The 21975-nt window shown below is 37.7% G+C and overlaps 1 protein-coding gene across 2 annotated transcripts in view; it reads right to left on the bottom strand.

Annotated features, from left to right (window-relative positions):
- Actr3 (ARP3 actin related protein 3 homolog) overlaps positions 1-21975 on the bottom strand; it is a 43410-nt gene that overhangs the window by 6325 nt on the left and 15110 nt on the right. For both annotated transcript variants that reach the window (XM_026779798.1, XM_013346686.2), the window contains 7 exons: positions 17806-17861; positions 15870-15994; positions 10940-11050; positions 7898-7993; positions 6784-6891; positions 5365-5508; positions 4239-4412 (listed from right to left, as the gene is read on the bottom strand). In XM_026779798.1, coding sequence (XP_026635599.1) covers positions 4239-4412; positions 5365-5508; positions 6784-6891; positions 7898-7993; positions 10940-11050; positions 15870-15994; positions 17806-17861 — 814 coding nt within the window. The remainder of the gene's footprint in view (positions 1-4238; positions 4413-5364; positions 5509-6783; positions 6892-7897; positions 7994-10939; positions 11051-15869; positions 15995-17805; positions 17862-21975) is intronic.

Here is a 21975-nt window from a genome sequence, read left to right as displayed (position 1 = left end):
AAAGTGTCTTCATTGTCCTTTGTCCTCTTCAATATTTACCTAAACAGCCACACACAGACAGCCCCCTATGCATACATTGTTAACCTTTCCCATAATCTTGCTCATCTTATCTGTCACACTGTGAGCAAAAGGCTATTCAGTCTGCAGCTGTCTCTGCATCCTTCTCAAAGTAGATATCCCTCCCTGCTGACTTTACCAACCCAGGTTCTTGCTATGAAGCCTAGGGTGGCCTAGAGTTTACGTCATGCTTCTTTCTACCTTAACCTACTGAGTGCTGGGTTTACAGGTGAGAACTACCACATAAGGTTTTTAAGTTTTTAATAAGCAAAACTTTACAAAACCTTTAAAAGTTCCTATACTCTGTGTACACCACAGAAATTCTAATACAGAAAGAATGAAGTTTAACTTGGGCTTATCTATTGGAGAACTTCAGGGATTATTGCACTACAGAACCCCAAATGAAAATCAGAATAGTGGTCCAGTGGTTAAGGGTGTGTGCTGCTCTTGCAGAGGACCTGAGTTCAGTTCCCAGCACCTGTACTGGGTAGCTCACAACTGCCTGTAATTAGCTCCAGGAAGATCCAACCTTCTGGGCTTGGTAAGCACCTGCATTCAAGTGTACCAACATGCATTCATAAACATAGTTTTGAAAATTAATTTTCTGAAGCTGAGGAGATAGCGTAGCAATTAAGAGCACGGACTGTTCTTCCAGAAAACCTGGCTTCAATTCCAAGCACCCACATACATGGTGGCTCTCAACCATCCAGGACTCCAGTTCTAGGTGATTCAATGCCCTCTTCTATTCTCAGTGGGCACCAAGCGAGGAAATGGTACATAGACATACAGGCTAGTAAAACACCCATATGCATAAATAATAAAGTAAGAAAAATAAAATTAGAATAATATTCAGTAAAGTAGTAAGCTGTGACTATTTTATTAAACAAACCATTATTAAACAAGTGAATAATTTACTACAAGTTCCTCAATACTCTAATAAACTCAACAGTTGCTCCCCAAAACTAATACTCAGTCCTTCCTTCAGCTTTGTTCTAGAAACAGTCCCAGCTCTAACTATTCCCTGGTCAGGTCTCAGCAGCACACAGCTGTTGAGAATGTTCTAAGGGGCTATTATTAGTTAGGTGGATTGAATACCCCAAATAAATACAACACCACATATATTTCTTATACTTAGAAATAATAAATTTAAAACATAAAATGGCATATAACTTTTTCTTAAAAAAATTCAAAGTCCCAAGTATTTTCCTTAAAAAAGAAACCACTTCTTTCTGATATTTGTGCTGAACTTAGCCATTTAAAATTAAACTTTCAAAAGGATGTCTGTATTAAACATTCCCAAAGGGTCAGAGATCTACAGGAGAAGGAAGAGGCTGAAAGATGGTAGGAGCCAGAGGTGGTGACTAACCCCAGGGAAACAGTGTCCTCCAGACACAACAGGAGTGCTACATACACCCAGAGACTTTCACAAGCTAGACAAAACTGCAGCAGTGAGAAGGGTAAGTGAACAAAATTTCTCATCCCTTTGTAAGAAACTATTTGCAACTGACACCTGCTAGGAAAATCAGTTTTCACCCACAGAGTGCCACTGGGCAGCAACTTTTTTTGCTCACACCAGCATAAAGTTGGGTGGGTAGAGAGCTTGAGAGAGGATCTGGGAAGAGTTTAGGAAAAGAATTATGACCAAAATATATTGTATAAAATTTTTTAATAAGAACAAAAAATAAATTTTCTTGGATATTTTATGTCTTAGTGCTAAAATCTTGGATAGGTTAAATACTCAATCATTCATCTAGTCCGAATTTTTTTTTTAAATGAACGAATACTTCAAATGACAGGGAAACAAGAACACAGGAAGTATCTATTAAGGATCCTCAAAATTCACTTGGGAAGTGATGCACTTTCTACAACACTCACACAGCAAGCTCCATTCTGGGAAATTAATAGTGAACAAACAAAACACATTTGTCTAACTTTCTCTGCCCAAACTAAAACCACTGGTAAAGACAATCTTTAAAATAAAAATAGAAACAACACAAAGACAAGGCCGCACAGACCCTTCCCCAACATTTAAGTCACCAATGACATCAAACAAGAATGAAGTTGTTTGACAATAATGGACTGTTTCTACAGCCGGGAGCTTAGAAACTGGGATCGAAAGAGGCTGTTCTTCTCCATAGGAGTCTATCAAAAGCTTTCTCTTCATCAAGACTTCTGCTTAATTTATTCTTAAAAACAGAGTATTCTTCAGAAAACAGCTTCTGGAGCTATTTTTGTCCTATCTAAAAGTAATGGAAGCACACAGCAGGGTGTAAAGGTCCCTAAATAAGCCTTACAGACTGCTAATCCCACTCCCTTCACTCCTCCCTTTCTCTGTTACTGAAAACCTTTACCCTCCACACAGGAGCCTTCCTGTGAAAATAAGCTTTCATCTCCTCTGCTTTATCAGGAAATCCAGGAATAAATAATCTTTCCCTAAAAAAAATGAACAATATGAATGCAGATGACACAGGACACAAGGAAAGTATCCAACACAAGAGAGAAGGGAAAAGGCAAAGGAAGCCTCCAGACTGGAAAGAGAATATGGGACTCTACAGAAAGTCTAGAAGGTGTATATTGGGTCAGTCCATAATCAAAAAATACAAATTCACAAATAAATTATGCATCTGAATATCCTGACAAGAGACTTGTTAAGCTAGCAGAGAGTTCAGAGACAACTTCCTGATAATGACTTTTAAACAGAGCAAATGAGTTGTTAATGACCACACAGTAAACAGGGCACAGGATAAGAGATGGCCACAGGGCAGGTGCACAGCACGAGCACAGAGAAGCGCTGAGACTTGACTCAAGTGTAGAAAGCATCAGGGTACAAAGAAACAGAGGGACAAGGGGAGGAGAGAAGCAGCAGTTATTGTCCACAACTCAAAGTCAATTCAAAAATGAACTAGAGGGGATACCAAGGCTGCAAATCCCTAGAACTCAGGTGTTCTGTTGTTTGGTTTGCTTTGTTTTTAGGGGGACAGGAGCAAGAAGTCTCACTGGGGTGCCCAGGAAGGTCTCAAACTCAAGATTCTCTTGGCTTAGCAGAATTGCAGCCCATGCACAGCTAAAAAGAAGGGTACATAGAGACTCACTCATCGGCTTTGACCTCACAACTCTGACTGCAACTCCACACTTCACTTGAAAGACCTAAGTTACTCAAGTTATCAATTCTTCATATTCTTATCCCTCTCATATCTAAGCAGAATCACTAAATCCTAAGACTTCCATTTCCCTTCACCCTCCACACAAGAGCCTTCCATGACACAGATATTTATTTACCTGAAACACTATAGCAAACTCACATGATTCCAACCTGGTCCGCATCATTGTTCTGACCCAAAACAACCTTTTTTATAAATGACACAAATATGTCATTTCCATGTTAGATTTTCAGACTATGATAAAAGATTAGTACCCACCCGACCGTTGGGCTGATGTCATTTTTCAGCCCTCTGAGAAGTTTTCCCAGTTCTCCCAAGCTGACTTATGCTCTCTGCTTCTATACCCTCAACACATATGCCCATCTGTTAAGAAAACTACTTTTATTTAACTACCTTTCTTACTCTCTATACTCAAGAAGAATAAGATTAAATATCCAATGCTTACTCTGAGACCATGAAAGTTAGGGCCAATAAGTGAAAATAGAGCAATTATTAAAAATAACTTGTTGATGCTGTATAAGCACAGCAGGTATTGAATATTAAAATTCTACTACTAGAGTTAAATTCCTAATCCCAATTACCTAGAGGATTTACTATCATTTTAAGACTATCAAAAGCACCTATTTATTATTTTAAGACAGTCTTTATGTTCCTTAGATTCCACAGATCAGAGACTATTCTAATAGCTATGACAGTAACTGAAGACTACACATAGTCATATTACACTAGGTACAGGCTTCTGGATTTCCCAAGGTTTAAGCTGTTACAAACTGGAAAGGTGATCCTCTGCCCTGTTCTTCCATGAAACCCCTCTCCATGAGCCATAAAGATAGAAGAGGTAGAATAACAGATAAGATGAGCTGCTTCTCAGGGGTGGGGTACAACAGAAATCATTCCATGGTGCTTTAGGACATAAAGTTTCTGAGATTGACTCCCTCTGAATTTCTTCTGACTTTCTGCTACATATCCCAAAGTAATTCCATTTAAAAACAAACAAAACCACATACTACCAAGCATTACCTCTGGGTGGAAAAAGATCTCCGGTCCCAGAAATCTCTCGTAGCCAACGTCAATGGAGAACTCTTTCTTTGAGATTGCGTTGACTCCGGTGTACTGTTTGATCCACTTTGACCCATCAGTGTCATACTTATTAAATTCTTTTACTAAATCTGGGCAGACATAACTATAGCGTTCCTTAAAAGCAAATAAAGAAAAAAAAGGTAACTTTTTTTCCGTTTTAGGTAAAGTTTAAAAAAAAAAAATAGTGTATAGTATATCAACCAACAGATTAGAATAAAAACAATTTCATTAAATATAATTAAGTAACTTTGACAGGTGAAAATTTAATGCTAGTAGTATTTGTGTAGTACAAATGAATGGTCCATACATACATAGTTTCTGACTCCATCAGTACTAAAATATGAAAGACTAGACTTGGTCTTAACATTTTAACGCCACTTAATGAAAACATTCATTAAAGTCTCCACCATCTACTACGTTTATAACAGAATAAAACATTCTAGAAAAGAAAAATGAAAGAGCATACACAAAATAATAGCTATAACTACACAAATTAACATAGATCCTTTATGCCTATTTGGAACAAAACTAATTCTCATCAAGATAATGAATAAAGAAAAAATGTAGAAATGTAAGTTACTCTGCTATTATCTGCAAGCCTGAATTAGCATGTGATTATCTCTGACTATGTCCCAGTGCTTCTATTCCTTGGACAGCTTTTGAGCAACATATACAATTTCCTATCATTTTGCACATCAAGGACTCTTCCCAAGGTAGCTGAAAATATTATCACACAGAGCTTGTTTCACGACAGTGAAGGCTACACAGAGAAACCTCAGAGTAAGCTAAGATAAAATGATTTCTGGGCAAAATAAATATTTACTTTTAATAAAAGGGGCAATCACAAAAGTTTAAGTTTAAACACTCTTATGTTATCTGTCTCAATGTGAACATGGACAGAATACGCACAGGGCAGGTGATCATCACCCATCTATTTGTGAGAAAAACAGAAAAACAACTTATAGGGATCACTTTGACTGGCTGAGAGGACTTGGGTCAGAAGAGTTCTTTGCCATCAGTTAAGCCGGTGACTAATTTCCAGCTGAAGCATGCTGCCAGAGCTTACCTTTACTGCTTTTGCAGTTTCCAGGGATTGTTCGGGAGGGATTCCTACTTCTCGGTCTCGCAGCAGTTGCTGAATAAAGTATGTTATATCTCTTCCTGCAATTGGAATGTGTTTAATACAGCTGCCGATGACATACCCTTCAGCCTGCATGCAAGGAGATAAGTACCTGCTTTAGTGTTCTCAGTATCATAAAGGTGGCTTAGTGGGAAAAGCATTTGTTTTAAAGCCTGAAAACCCAAGTTTAATCCCTATAAACCACATAAAGGTGGAAGGAAAGAATCAACTCTACTCACATACCCTGGCACAAGCATGCCCTATCCCATTCCCATATAATATTTTTAAAATATATTTCTAAAAATTAAGATTCATTTCTTAGACAGATGCGGCAGGCATGCCTAAAATCCCAGCATCTAAAAGGCTGGGGCAGGATTCTGGGTGTCTTCCTCAAGACAGTTGTCTCTGACTGAACCAGAAACTTGCTGTTTTCAACTAATCTTTGAGTTCTTGAGACTATCCTGTCTCTGCTTACCACAGCTATGATTAGGCACGTACAGTTCTGTGTAGGTACTAGGGACCTGAACGTAGGTCTTCATACTTACAGAGTAAATGCCCACCAAGTCATCACCAGCCCCACAATTATTTTAGATACACCACTAAGAAAGAAAAAGGAGCTACCAAGTAAATTACACACAGCTATTAAATTCTAGGCACATCCTAATAAGATATTAAAGATACCCAAAGGCTAAAACCAAAAGGGGATATATCCACAGTGAAATATGACTTGTAAAATAAGAAATGAAATAGTGTATATGCTATACATGGATGATCTTGAAAACATTACTCTAAATGCACATAGCCTGTCACAAAGACCTGAGTCTTTAATTCCATTTCTATGAAGTTTCCAAACAGGCTAACTATTCACACAGAAAACCTGTGGCTGGCAGGTGTAATGTGCGCCATACCTGAAGCTGCCACGTGCTATTTGCGATCACTGAAAACTTTCCCCCTGTGTGCTCTCATCTTGCTTCTTTGTAGCCCATGATGGCAGCTAAGATTCTCAGCATAGATTATTCTGCCATTTTCCTAGGTCTTTAAGTGAAGATCAAATCTGAGGTTGATCATGCCATACTGTGTGAGTTCCACTACACTGTCCCAGCTCTGTGACCTTCATCAATTACAAGCCTAACTGTGACTTTGGGGTACAGTATGATAGGGAGCTAACTTTGTCTCCTTTCAGAACTGCTGATGCTCTTAAGATCCTTAGCTCTTGCAATCCTTAAATTCCTCATGAGGCCCATGATGGTGGCTCAGAAAGATGTCAAAAAGAGCTTCTCAATCTGGTAAAGGTGTCATTAATTCCTGTCATTTACTTCTAGGTGTACTATTCCACATTCTCTTTAGCAATTTCTCTGTCCTTACCACAGGAATGACATGAGTGACTCCATCTCCACTGTCTATTACTGTACCCGTCAGCGTCCTCTCTCCTACTTGTCTTGAGGTCCAGGATGCAGCTAAGGCAAGAACAGCCTAGAAAAAATAAGACAGACAAAAATAAACAAAGAGTTACTAGGGATACAAGTCTATAGAAATAATCTATAATGACATTACATACATTCTACAGTTCACTGAGAAGTTCATGGGTCTCTTATGGCATCAGGCCACTTAGAAAGTTCAGAGTTTAGTAGGATCACTCTCTTCCTAGAGCCACAATCAAGAGTGACACAAACACATAATATGTGTAGCACAACCTTACCCAAACTTACCCAGACTGCCACAAAGTACCAAGGCATCTAATCATCATGAACCAGCAAGCATTACTCTTAAGAACTCAAACTCCAAGTTCCTAAATGCAATCTGCAGTTAACACTGTACAACACGTACCTTAACTGAAAAGGACACATACACTTCCACATACTCTGAGCTAACCAGAAAAATCAATGACACATGACACCATTTTTTCCTACCAAGAATCTCGTCATGGCCAATAGAAAACAACTCTTTCCTAAAAAACATTTTTGTTGGGCCGGGCGGTGGTGGCGCACGCCTGTAATCCCAGCACTTGGGAGGCAGAGACAGGCGGATCTCTGTGAGTTCGAGGCCAGCCTGGTCTACCAAGGGAGTTCCAGGACAGGCTCCAAAGCTACAGAGAAATCCTGTCTCGAAAAACAAACAAAAAAAAAAAAAAACATTTTTGTAAACTAAGAATATTATTTTTAAAAAAGTTAGATAATCTTATAATCAAAATATATGAGTAATAACTAAAAATAGATGACAAACTGACTTTTCCCACTTGCTAGTAATACCTAAAAGGAACCAAAATAGGTATTTAGCTCACCATCCTCCTTTGCTCTAAACTCACAACAATCATGGGAGACAGAGGAAGAAGTTTTTCTTTCTGTCTACAAATACTATCTCCCTTTAGAATAGGGTACGATTTGAAAACTTTCTGGGAAAAGAGAGATGCATGGTTTAGGAGTAAATTAAGCCGGAGTAAAATCTAAAATCCAAGATTAAATAAGGATAAATCACTTACCTGCACAGCAATGTACAAGCCTGGAACATTGAAAGACTCAAACATTATTTCAGCAGTATATTCCCTGTTTTCTGGAGTATTCAGTGGAGGTTCAGTCTATTAAATTGAATATATTAAAAGACAATGTGAAATCATTTTGAAACTTCATAGGCAATTTCTAAAGAAAAAATAATTTATAAAGTAATTTAAAAGTACTAAATGTATAAGTAGAAAGACACAAAGACTACAGGAAAACTATAGAGAATTAAAGCAGACCTACACACACATGGAAATAATATGTTCTCGGTGTCTACATGTCCCTTCTCCTTTTGCTTTGGCTCTTTTTCCCCCCCATTTGTTTAGTCCCATGTTGATTTGTTTTATTATTTTAGAAACATGTTTATATTGTATTTACATAGAAAAGAAAGAGTATGGATTTGGGTGGGGTTAGTCAGGAAGATTTGTGAAGTATTAGGGAAGGGGAGCCATAATTGGAACAGATTAAGTGGAAAAAATATCTCAATTAAAAAAATAGCGTTCAGTAACAGTACACGTCATCAAGAAAATGAAAATTAAAACCCAATCAAAAAAAGTGTATACACACACAATGACCAAAGTTAAGAATATTAACACATTAAATGCAGGCTAGAATGAACAGTATTATATGAAAAAGTCACCCCAGGCCAGAGCTCTAAACCAGCTAAGTCTCTGCCCTGCAGTAGAGCAAGCCCACAAAGATATGAGAATAAGTGTCTACAGATATAAAATGTCCAAACAGCCAGACTCTCATAGTAGAAAACATTAAACTGGAAGACACAATTTTTACTACAGCACACCTTATATGATTTCATTTACGTAAAACCGAAATATAGGCAAAATTAGTTCACTTATAAAACAAAAAATTAAGGTAAATGAAACAGTGGTTGCCTCAGGGGAATGGAGAGCATGAATTAACTAGAAAAGGCACTGATAATATGTTACTTATATTGTTACTTATACAACTGTCAAAACTGACAGTGGACCAACCATCTATTCTGAATATTATTTTACCTATACTCACTTCATTAAATACTATCTCCTGCATTAAGTATGGTCTGTGGCTATTTTCACTCTACAGTAGGGTTGAATAGCTGTGACAGAACCCATTACACTCTTATTTGGAATCTTCAGTGTCCATATGAACTACAAAGGCAAATTCTCCCTCCCTCCTTCTTTCTCTCTCTCTTGTTCTTCTTCTTTTGCCAAACCTGGTCTGTCTGTCTGTCTATCTATATCTGGTCCTTTTTCTTTGGCCAAGCCTGGTCAAAATCCATAGAATGGTTCAGATTTGTGATTTTAGAATACACAAATTTTATATAAAAAAGAATAACCATAAACAAATAACAAACTGCTTGATGATGGACATACTGTTTAACCATGAAATGATTCCCATCTAAATGTAGCTTATTTTGATGTGATTCAAAAACAGACTAACAGAAGGATAAACAAATTTATGTCAAAGCAATTACGCTAAATGTATACTTAGAATGAAATGTTAATTATTGCACTGAGGTTTGTAGGTTTATAGGTGTTTATGTATGTGTAAACAGTAATGTTCTTTCAACTTTACATACAGTCCAGTTACAAACAATATTCACAAAGCACCAAATGAAACATTGAAACTCATGTTCAAGTATAAAGACACAAAAGGCAGTCATTTTGTGTTGTAAGAAGATGGGGGGGGGGGGTTCATCTATTCTACTATGAGGTAACCAGTAGTTATTAAATAGTTTTAAAAACAAGTAAGATGGGCTAGAGGAATGACTCAGCGGTTAAGAGCATTTATTGATCGTGCAGGGGACCTGGGCTCAATTCCCAGCACACACGGAAGCTCACAGCCCTCTGTAACTTTAGTTCCAGTGGATCTGATGTCTTCTAACCACTAAAGGCAAGCACATAATACATATACACACATGCAGGCAAAGCAGTCATAGAGAAAAATAAAATAAATATTTAAAACAATTTTTAAAATCAAGAAATATTGTTTTAGAAGCATTTGCTTTTAAAGCTATGAACACAAATTTTTTAAAAGTTAAAAAATTAAATGGCATTATACTTTTACTGTTAAAAATAACCAATGAGCTGGGCAGTGGTGAAACATGTCTATATGTCTGTAATCCCAGCAATCAGGAGGCAGAGGCAGGTGGATCTCTGTGAGTTCAAGGCCAGCCTGGTCTACAGAGTGAGTTCCAGGACAGCTAGGACTATTTCACAGAAAAACCCTGCCTTGAGGGGAAAAAAAAGAAAAAAAAAAATAAACCAATGAGGTAGTGACCTAACCTTTAACAAGAAACATTCTATAGACCTAATATTAGTAAAAAAAACCCAAAATACCACTTGTTTACTTTTTGAATCTGCTTTGCAGCTTGCTTCTGAAGATAATTATGACAGTTTAAGTCTAAAATTGGCAGCTGCAGACTCACGTGCTCAAGCCTTCACTGCCAGCTGACCAGCTCCCAGAGGTCATGAGGGCTTCAAACTCACCAACTGACTTATCCACTGAATAGCTAGATGAATAAACTGTGAAGTGGGAGTGGGGGAGTCTGGCTAGAGTCAGTCACCAGGGTCCAGATGATGGTCTCTTATCTGCCTCCTCCTACCCTGAGGTCCAACCCTCCGCTCTATCACTTCCCACAGAGATGTTCTGCTTTACCAAACACAGACCCAGAAGCAATGAGGCCAAACAACTATGGATGTAAGTAAGCCTCAGAAACTATGAACTAAAAACTTTCTTCCTTATATTATTTTGTCAGTGAGAAAAAAACAAAACAAAATAACCTAACACTATTATTTTGGGTCAAATCTTAATGATTATATATTAATTATCAAAAGCACATCATGAGAACATATGCTTGCTAATGATAGTAGGGATCATTTAAATGCTCCTCAAATTCTTCCCAGTAGGCTAGGCATCAGGGCAACATGCCTGTTAACCCAGCATTGTTCCTGAACAAAGCCATCCTGGGCTTATAAATCCAATCTCAAAAAAGAGGAAGTTCCCAATAAATCATAATGTGTACTTACCAAAAGAAAGTAATGGTCTTCAGGTTCTGCCCTTAAATATTTAAAAATCACTTGCTCCATAAACCTTTCCATCAAGTCCCAATCTTCAACTATACCATGGCGGATTGGCCACTATTAAAACAAAATTCACAAATTAAGTCTTAATAATGTCAAGAAAACAGACCTATAAATATAAAACCAGAGACTATTAGCTCATTAGCAGATATCAGAAAAAGATGTATTCTTTAGGTGCCATGTTACCACAGGTCATCCTTAGTAGAAATATACACACTTAGAAAAATGAAATTTCTTTTCCAATGTATATTCAGATGGTTGAAAACATAAAATGAATGTGTCAAAAATGTCAAATTTCATCCTAATTTTCTTAATCTTCAATAATTAGCTCATTAACTAATATCTGTTGTATATCTAACATATAATTCATACTTGGTAGTTGAATAGGTGGTACACACTTGGTGTTTTAGCTACGGAGGAGGCTGAAGCAGGAGGACTGCTTGAGTTCACAAGTTTGAGAGTACTCTGAACAGCAGTGAGAAATGATTATAGTGACAAATCAGTAAATAAAACAGTGCAAAATATATGATAGCCAGAATAACAATTAAGCACATAGAATTTAATTTGGAATACTATACAGGTCTAAATTGAACCAGGGCAACCCACAAGCATACACAGATTACACACACCATGTGCTAGCCTATGGGTAATTTTCAACATCAGAGTGTGCTATACTCCTTCATGACAATGTTTCTTTTGTGAAGTTGGGTTGCCGCCTGTTACTATGATTAAAGAAAAAAACATACAAAACAAAATCCACTTTGAAGGCAAGAAATGGAAGTAGCAATGTTTAATCCATTCCACTGTGAACAGCTGCTCAGGGTCTATCAAGCAAAGCTTACCAATGGGAACAGTTAACCATGAAGTAAAGATATTTATTTTCCTTTCAACCTAAGCTGCCTTTTTTATGTGGCTTGAACGTTACTAGCTACTTAATAAATAACTATTGTTGACTACTATTTGAACTAGGCTAAGATGTGTTACATTTGTTTATGTGGTGGAATATTAACTGTGCAAAGGTGTGTTACTTTTGTTTGTGCTACATTTGTCTAATTATGTAAAGATGTGTTGCTGTTTCACCTTGCCTGCCTAAGGCACTTGATTGCTCTAATACAAAGCTGAACAGCCAATAGCTAGGCAGGTAAGGGACAGGCGGAGCTGGTGGGCAGAGAAAATAAGTAGGAGGAGAAATCCAGGCTGGAGAGAGAAGAGAGGGGAAAATGAGGAAAAAGAGATGCCCCAGGGCCAGGCAGGCAGCCTCCAGTCAGCAGACAGAGAGTAGGACACACAGAGAGAAATTAAAAAGCCCCAAGACAAAATGTAGATGAAGAGAAATAGATTAAGTTAAAGGGGGAAAAAAAGCTAGCCAGAAAAGAGCATAAGCTATGGTTGAGCATTCATAACTAATAATCTAAGTCTCCATATCATGATTTGAGAGCTGGTTGGTGGCCCAAAAGAGAAAAAGCCTGCTACAAACTGTCACATACATGCTTTTTCAAAATCTGGGTGGCACTTTGAAAATGTTACAGAAATCTAAAAGGCACAAGAAAGCTCCTGAATCTCTGACAGATTATCTATCACACATTCAACATCTAAGTATCAATGAGGGACAACCCACAGTGTTGGTTCTGAGGACCCTTGCCCACAATACTTTATAAGGCATGTTACTGTTATTTGCAAAAGAACTTCACCTTGTCTGGGCCATCTACACTAACCACTCTGCTCATCTCACCACTCCACAGACGACTTTTCAAAGTTCAGACCACCGCAACCTCACTTTTCCTGAGGCACCCTGTTCCTGAGCAGCAGGTAGCACCTAATAACTTCCACAGAAAATGGAGAATTCAAGAGAGGAACTGAGTCTCCTTCACCCAATCTGTAAACTTCTACTATGTTAGCAATACTCCTTGCAGTTACGTATATGTGGTATGTGTCTTGTGTTAAATCCACATAAGTGCAGGTGCCTGAAAGTCTAGAAGATGGTGTCTTATTCTTGAGCTGGAGTAACAGGCAGTTGTGAGCAGAAGGGCCTATGCAGAACAGTATGCACTCATAACCACTGGTTCATCGCTCTAGCTCCCACCCTATCAAATTTGTCATCCAGAGTACATTCCTCCGGTTTTTTAAGACCTTGTTAAGTGCCCCTTCTTTCAGTTTCCTAAGCAGAATTTAACATTAAACGTGTAGCTTTATCCCTTCATCTCTCTCTCTCCCATCACAGCCTAACCTCATAAAATAGTACCCTACTCTTTCCTGATTTACCATTCACAAAGATACATCCATTCAGCTCCACTATACTTCCATCTTAGCACACCTATCTTATTTGATAGGCCATGTTGTTTACCTCTGCACCTCTCAAGCCTAAGTACACCTCTCAGGCTTCTCTCCTGCTGCAAACTCTCCTAGGTAACAGTATTCACCTCCCCAAGTAACTGATACCTCCCTTACCTCTGTCCTTATCCATCTTGTTTGAGCTCCAAAGCCCGTACACTGTCTGGCAACATGTGATCTGCCTCACAGGTACTTCAAATATGCTGCACTTGAAATTAAATTTATCCTCCCCTCCATACACCACCCCAGTGCTCCTACATTAATGCCCTTTATTTCAGAAGTAACTAGGAATATCCTTACCTACCTATCTAGTCATCAACAGTGCCTTGTCAACCATTCCTTGTTAATCCTTAGATATCCCCTTTATTATTCTTCTCAAACAATAAACTCTACTATTGACTCAGGCTTCTAGATTTCTATGACAACAATAAAACAATGAACAAGTAGTGGTGGATCATGGCAAATGACACAATAACATGGGAAATGCCATGAGACAGCTGCTTTTTCCCATAAGTAAATAGCAAGACAAAAATCATATGCAGAAAGAGAAGTTATGGGTCAGAAGACTCATGAGACTTAATAGCTAAATCCAGTGGAAAATTCTTATTTTAAACATGACCCAAACATTAGGCAATTAGGGAACAAGCAGAGAAATGTACTAAACTCTGACTAAAACCATGAGATGCTGTTAAAAGGCAAGTACTCTGAAGTGACTGACTAAAACATTGGGGCATGGAATAACAAAGTAAGATTAGTTACAAATTTGTAATTGCCAAAGCTGAGTGACAGGCATGTATGGGATCAATACATTCTTCCATTATTATTATTATTATTATTATTATTATTAATTTGTTTTTGTTTTGAGAGTCTCACTATGCAACCCTGACTAGCCTGGAACTTGCTATAGAGACCATGTTGGTCTCAAACTCACAAGGGCTGGGATTAAAGGTGTGTGCCATGCCTAACCCTTCACTCTACTTTTAGTTATGATTTTTTGGTAGCATTTTAATGTACACATGTGAAGAAGTGTGTGCACGGACGTGAACACACACACAAACTTCAGTCCTCTTTATCGCCATTGCCATTACCTTAGTTTAGTGGTTCACAACCTGTGAGTTGCAACCCCTTTAGGGGGGTCACATATCAGATATCCTGCATATCAGATATTTATGATTCATAACAGTAGTAAAATTAGAGTTATGTAGTACCAATGAAATAATTTTATGGTTGGGGTCACCACAACATGAGGAACTGTATTAAAAAGAGTCATAGCATTAGGGAGGTTGAGAATCACTGCCTTAGACAAAGCCACTAACACCACTTGTCATATCTCATTATCCCAGAATCATACCTGCCTCCCTCAAATTATGTGTCCTCACTATTTGAGCACTACAATACTTTCTTTATACCCATCCTCTAATCAAGGCCCACAATAATCCTGAAGTACTAACAGTGCCATTACATAGATAAATAACTAAATACAGAAAGTTAAGTCACTGGATGATACCACAGAGCTAGAAAGGAACACTACCAGAATTCAGGTTGAAACAGGCAGCCTTATTGTCCAGTTTATCTATGAAGTAGCTCCATGCAGCCCCTGGATTTCAGGAATATGAGCTATGCTGCCCTCCATCTTCCTCATAAGCCTTCTTATATACTACCTTCTCTGCCTAATGACTGTCCACATATCTCACCTAACTCCTATTGTATTCTTCAAGGCCTGGATTAATGGTTTATCCCTCAAGAACTGCTAAATCCCCAACTAGGCTAGCGCTTCCCATGGCACACACCAGGAACACCCTACCAAGCTTCCCTTCTGTTGACTTTATACGGTCTCATTGATAGAAAGGTTGCTACTTTCTTTACAGCACAAAGAAAAACTGCAAAGTTTTATTTTTACTTTATTTTTATGGTGGGGTAGTTATGTCATTTAAAATTACAAGGAAAGGAAAGAAACCCCAACAGAGGAAACAAATGGTTGGAAATGTTTACCTTCCAGGAAGGCTAGAGTTGTGGCAGTGGACAAAGACACAGGAAGACGCTCTGTGTTAAGAGATTATCTCTTAACTTGCACAACCAGCCACACAACTTATTTAATCTGTGCAATGAAGACTACTTGCTTTACTGTGTCAGTTCTATTTCAATAAATAGACAGAAAGGGCAGGGAAGGAAGAGGTAGAACAACATTCCCTGATGTAGCAATGTGGAGATGAGAGAAAATCAATCCCTACTGAAAGCCCTAAGAGGCAATGCACATGGAAAAGTAAACCCATTCACTCCAGTATGTTAAAGCCAGGGGGGAAGAAGAAATTTCTATGGTTAGGAAGATGAGAACAGAGTCAGATGTGGTGGTACACACCTTTAACCCCATCACTCAAGAGGCAGAAGCAGGCAAATCTCTGAGTTCTACAGAGCCAGTTCCAGGCAAGACCCTGATTCAAAAATGTTAAAGCAAAAAACAAACAAAAAAACCTGATGCATGAGAGTTATCAAGTCCATACAGAGTTAAACTCAAGCAGCTGACTGGATCCCTCAGGACACATACCTTTGTTGCATATGTGGGTTTTTCTATTGCTTCATCACCAATGAAGAAGTCTAGGTCATCCACACCTTTCATCACCCTCCTCTGGGCTTGATCACCTACTTTTGCAGACTCTTTAATTGCAATACCTTTGAAATAAGTTAATTAGACATTTTAAATTTTTCATCTTTCAAATAAGACAAACTTCTACCTTGCCCTTCTTCAGTTGTAAAGTATTATTTAAAAACAACAACAAATAGTATAAACAGTAATGAATGAAGTCATAAGAAACCTGTGACAACATTCATTCTGTACAACGACACCTCAGCTTCCTCATAGGAACAAGGCCTCAAGTACTCCGAAAACACTACTATGGGACCGTTCAGCTATGCTTCCAAAACTGTTAAGTCTATTCTGATTCTAGCTGGGTTTATGTGTGTTACTTGGGTCTCACGCATGTCAGGTGTGTACTTCCACCAAGCTATATACCAGCCCTTTCAAATTTTTTTTTCTTTAGAGCACAATTCACTGAGCTACCCCCAACAGTCTTGAACTTGAAAACGTCCTGCCTCAGCTTCCCAAGTAATGGGTACTTACAGTTCTTTGCCACCAACCCTTAGCTTCATTCAAAATAAAAAATATAATCCTGGAAGGCCAGAGATGGCTCATTGGGTAAAAGCGCTTGTTCCACAAGTCTCATGACCTAAATTCGATCCCCAGAATCCTCATGGAGGAAGGAGAGAACCGACTCATCAGAAACTGATCCTGACCTCTACACACATTATGTCAACTATGCAATATATGTTCACATTTGTAACATAATAATAAATTAAAATAAAATTATAATCTTATAAAGTCAATATAAAGCTTGAAGAACATGCAAGAAATTAAATGTGAAACTTTAATAAAAAGAGAAAATCTGCAAAAAGAACTTTTAAAAACAAGTTTTCTTTACATCTCTACTTAATCTTTTTCTCTGCTTATTCTTATCTAATAGTAATCTGCTAAATTTTAGTCCCATATATGAAGACACCTCAATAAATTTAAGAAAACCCATATAGCAATTCCTTTAAATAATTTCAAATCTCTGTCTATTCCCAGAGGTAAAATCCATTATGTGCATTTAGGGGCTGGAGAGAGAGCTTGATAGTTAAGAGCGACACAGTTCACCCAGCAGTTCACAACTCTAGCTCTAGGGGACCAGGTGCTCTCCTGTATCTCCCACCAGCACCCATACACACATGGCAGACACACACACACACACACACACAGTGTTTTGGTAACCTCCAATAGAGTCTTTAAGTTCTAATTTTCTGAATTCAAGTTAAGCATCTTCATTCAATATAATTATGCAAACAGCCTTAAGTTGGTCAAAATCAAAAATACAAAAGTAATGTTGAAGACAAGATACACCTTTACTAACAAACATACCTCTAACAATCCAAATCTACTGTTATTAGAAAGTTAACAAAAGCAGCAAAGAACAAAAGTTCCCAAAGACAATGTTACAAGCACAGGGTGCTTCTAGGATATCAGGAAATGTGTGAGGCTGCTGAGTGGAGGACGACACTGGCACGTCCGTGGATGTCCATAGGACAGGCCTCACAAACAGTGCTCACACCTCTAACCAAAATGCGGTCACTTTAGCTGAATTACAGGGGCTGAGGTTGGGCTACTTAGTCACACACAGGTAGCAGCAATACCCCCAAAGCAGGAAACCGTTTAATTACCAACCCATTACTGGGTTTTGTTCTGTTTTGTTTTCCTTAAAGAGATACTTAGCACATTTGGTAAACAGCTGAAATGAAGAGTTAAGAGATCTGGAAATAAGGCTCCATTTACAACCAGGCAATCATGCTTCTAAATGCCTAATTCTGACAGAATCACAAACTTAATGAGTTATTTTGATAATGAGAAAGGCCTTTAAATCAGCTCATCTAGGAATGAAAAGAATACTTACATGATGGGATGATAAATTGTGGTTCTGTATTTCCAGCATATCCTAGTTTTGTATATCTGCAAAACAAAAATTTCATAAGATTTCACTAATCTCAGTAGTATTCTTAGATATTTTGTTTAAAAGTAGGATTTCACTATACATAAAATATACAATATTCAAAAGCTTAGTTCATTTAGCACCTCTGCCTTGAAAACTATCAAAAACACTAGCCAGGCAGTGATGGCACATGCCTTTAATCCTAGCACTCAGGAGGCAGAGGCAAGCAAGCCAGCCTAGACTACAGAGCAAATTCCAAGAAAATCAAGGCTGTTACAGAGAAACCCTCTCTCAAAAAAACAAAAATTAAGTGGGGGGGGGGGGGTGTGTAAAAAAAATCACATATGTCCACAGTTCTGTTTCATTTTGCAGTATTGTAGACCAAACTATGAGGTTCTATACATGCTAGGCAAATAAATGCCCACAGCTTTTTTTTAAAGTACATCTATGTATGTATGAATGTATGTATGTATGCATGTATGTGTATCATGATGCAGGTGTGGAAGAAAGGGACAACTTTCAAGAGCTGGCTCTCTCTTTCCACCAGATAGGTCCCAAGGCCTGAACTCAAATCATGGGGCTCGACAGTAAGACACTTTACCCACATACCCCTCCTTTTTAAGTTTACTCATTTACTGTGTGTGCGCGCACAAGCCACAGCATGCATGTGGAGGTCAGAGAACAACATTCAGAGATAGTTCTCTCTTACCATGTGGATCCAGAAACAGAACTCTATAGGTAATCAGGTTTGGCAGCAAGCACCTTTACTCACTGAACCACCTCATTAACCACTACCACTGTAAGAAATTGTCACTATAAGACTATACTATTGTGTGAAACAACACACACACAAAAATCATTCTCTAGAACCGTGTTTGTAATGGCAAGAGACTGGAAATGACAGAAGGGAAACTAGCTAAATACACTCAGTTTACACTGTGAACATTACTCAGGTATAATGAGATTGAGGAAGCTTTTATATACTGACTAGAACAGTTACAGATATAGTGGGGTAACTGAACAAAGCAAGGTACAGATCAATGAGCAAAGTGTACTATAGCTGCATAAAAGTGAAGTAAACACAAGGGAGAAGAAGAACATATGATTTGACAAACTAGACACAAAGTATCTCTAAAATATCTGAGATAAGGAAATTTGGTTGCATCTAGGGGAGCAAAGTAAGTGGGATACAGAAAGGAGATGAAGATATTTTTAATTATATGTCATTTCATATCACTTGAGTGTTTTACTATTCAAACAAATGTTTTTAATGTTTTGATTCAGCATATTCATCTATACTATTAAACAATAAAAAGTGCTAACACACTAATAAAACTTGTAATATTAGAAAGCATAATGCAACTTTGACAATGTGCTAGAAGCTACATAAGAGATAGATGGGCACACTCTTAACTACAAATAGGCTTTAGAAAGCAAATCACAGCAGTCTGTATTGGTCTATACTCGAACTTATGAAATACAAGCAGAAAACTTAATGTGACATCACTGAATTCTGATAATATGTGCAGAAAACATAAATAATATGAAAGAAGAATCTCCTTTGAAATGGTCAGCCCCAAAACTAAGTTCAAGAATTGAGTATGCTAAACAGATTCAACCATTAAATATTAGGAGAAATACAAAACTGTTCAAAACATGATATTTCTCAAGTATTTCCCACTGTCTATGCTTTTGTTTCTAAAGCAAAACTTTGCAAAACATATGATATTGCTCCTTAATATGTGATGCCTAATAACCCCTTCCAGCTGTTCCAATGCTGTTAGTCTCCCTAGTCACAGAACTGCTGAGAGCTTTTGAAGAGAGAGCTTTGGAAGAGCTTGGCTCATCTCATGCCACTGAGCCTCTATTAACCCTGCTCTGACCACATCTGACAATTGCCCTCCAGCCCTCAACACAACCGCTACACTCCTGCTCATCTTGCAAAATTCAGGGTATCAACTGCCTCCGTTTGAAAGCTTTCATAACCACTCCAGACAGCCAATTGCCTTTTTATTATTTAATAATTTCCGAGTCTTGATCCCATCTGTAAAAAGTTAGCTGGGCTTTCACAAGGATTGAACAAGATAACACAGTAAAGTATTTACCACAGAACCTTACACAGCACACGCAAATATCAGTCCTAATTCTATTTTCCACATATTCTCTCTGCTGTCCATTCCTTACATCATCTTAAATCACATCTATACCTCAAGTTTTAAGTTTACATGCTTATCTTTTTATAAGCCAATTGAGACTCATATTGTAGTTAATATCTGATAAACTCTTAGACATCAAAGTAGTATTTTATTCTTCCAATGCAAAAATTCTTACTAATATTAAGTCTTTACATGTGGCAAAAATTGAAATCCCATAATAGCTGGAAATGGATGTTTCTGAACTGCCCACAGGTCTGCAGACAGAAATCAGAAGTGTTCACTTGCAGAAAAACTACCACAAGTTGATGTATACATGTTCCTCCCATGAGAATCAATGACACAACCGTAACCAGTCAGAAACAAGACTACAACATTAGATCTAAACATTACCACCAGAGTCCAGGTGACCCTTTAACACAGTTCCTCATGTTGTGAAAACCCAGAACCATAAAATTTCCTTGCTACTTCATAACTGTAATTTTGATACTGTTATGAATCATAATTTAAAGTCTAATATGAAAAATATTGGATCTTCAACCCCTCTGAAAGGGTTATTTGGCCCCAAAGGCGGAGAGCCACTGCACTAAGGACGAGGACCAATAGTACACTTTGTTCTCCTGGGTAAATGGAATGGAATACATCATAGAAAACTGAGGACTTGTCTAATACCAGACAACCTCAAACTGTATGAGCCGGAAACCCTCAAACAGGATGTCCTCTTTTTAAGTCTGGAACTTCTACAAAGCAGAAGAGAATAATCTCTACAAATCACTAACCCCAAAATCTTAAAATGATGATCTACTGCCAACAAGATAAGAGTTCGAATTAATTTCAGCTTAAGATTAGTCAATTGCAAAATAGTTAAGTCCCCACCAAATTAAACCCAAAAAGTGGGGGACTAAGGAGCTAGTTTGATGGCTAAGAGCAAAGGCTGTTCTTTCAGGGACTCAGGTTTGATTTCCAACATCAATGTGGCAAGCCCCAAACAGTACCAGATGATCCAACTTCTTCTTTGGTTCTTTGAAAGCACCAGGCACACATGTGGTATAAAGACATACACGCAGGCAAAATACCCATAACATACAAAATAAATAAATGAGTAAATAAAGTTTTTAAAGTTGGATCAGAAGCTCTGATTCCCCACTTTAAAGTAAATACCCATACACTCAGTACAACTAAACTCCTCATGTGAAAACCCAGAAGACAATTCCAAAGTGTATGAATCATCAGATAAATACTGGACATCAGCTTTGAATATTATGATGAAATAAAAAAGAATATTCTTATATTTGATAACAAGTTGATAATAAGGAAGAATCACCAGAAACATGAAAATGATACCAAGGACAAATGGAAAAAGGTTAGGTGAAAAAAAAAAAAAACCACTAGGGACACAACAATGACACAACAGTACAATGACAATGTTAAATATCAGGAAACTTGAAAGCACATCAATAGGCAGTATCCATTCTGGAAGCAGGGAGGGGAGTAAGAAAAAGACTGACCCCCCCCCAGGACTCAGGAGACAATACCAAAAAGTGACACATTTGCAGGAACAATTAACAACTCTCCCAACTTAGATATATGCTTGAAAGACCCCAAACATTTAAACACCAAGAAAATTACACATAGGTGCATCACAAATTACTGAAGATGATATGAAAGTCATTCTTAAAGAAACAAAGAATGATGTTTGAGACTGGGAGGTGAAAGGAATAGAAAGATGCTGATAGATACAAACTTTCAATTATAAGAATAATGACTAAATATAAAAAAATAATTATAAGAATAATTATTCAGAATAATTAACTAAGGAGCAGCATAGTAACCATAGATCATAACAATATATTGTATATTTGAAATTCACTTAAAGTATCACACATAAAAATAGAATACAACCATGTGCTAGGGAATGGATATGTTACTTTGTGGGAATCATTGCACTAATTTATTTTTTTTATAAATTTATTTATTTATT

Source organism: Microtus ochrogaster, chromosome 6 (genome assembly GCF_000317375.1).
Source record: "Microtus ochrogaster isolate Prairie Vole_2 chromosome 6, MicOch1.0, whole genome shotgun sequence".
NCBI classification, from domain to species: domain Eukaryota; kingdom Metazoa; phylum Chordata; class Mammalia; order Rodentia; family Cricetidae; genus Microtus; species Microtus ochrogaster.
The sequence above is the reverse complement of the archived record's forward strand: the minus strand, read 5'-3'. Positions and strand labels throughout refer to the sequence as shown.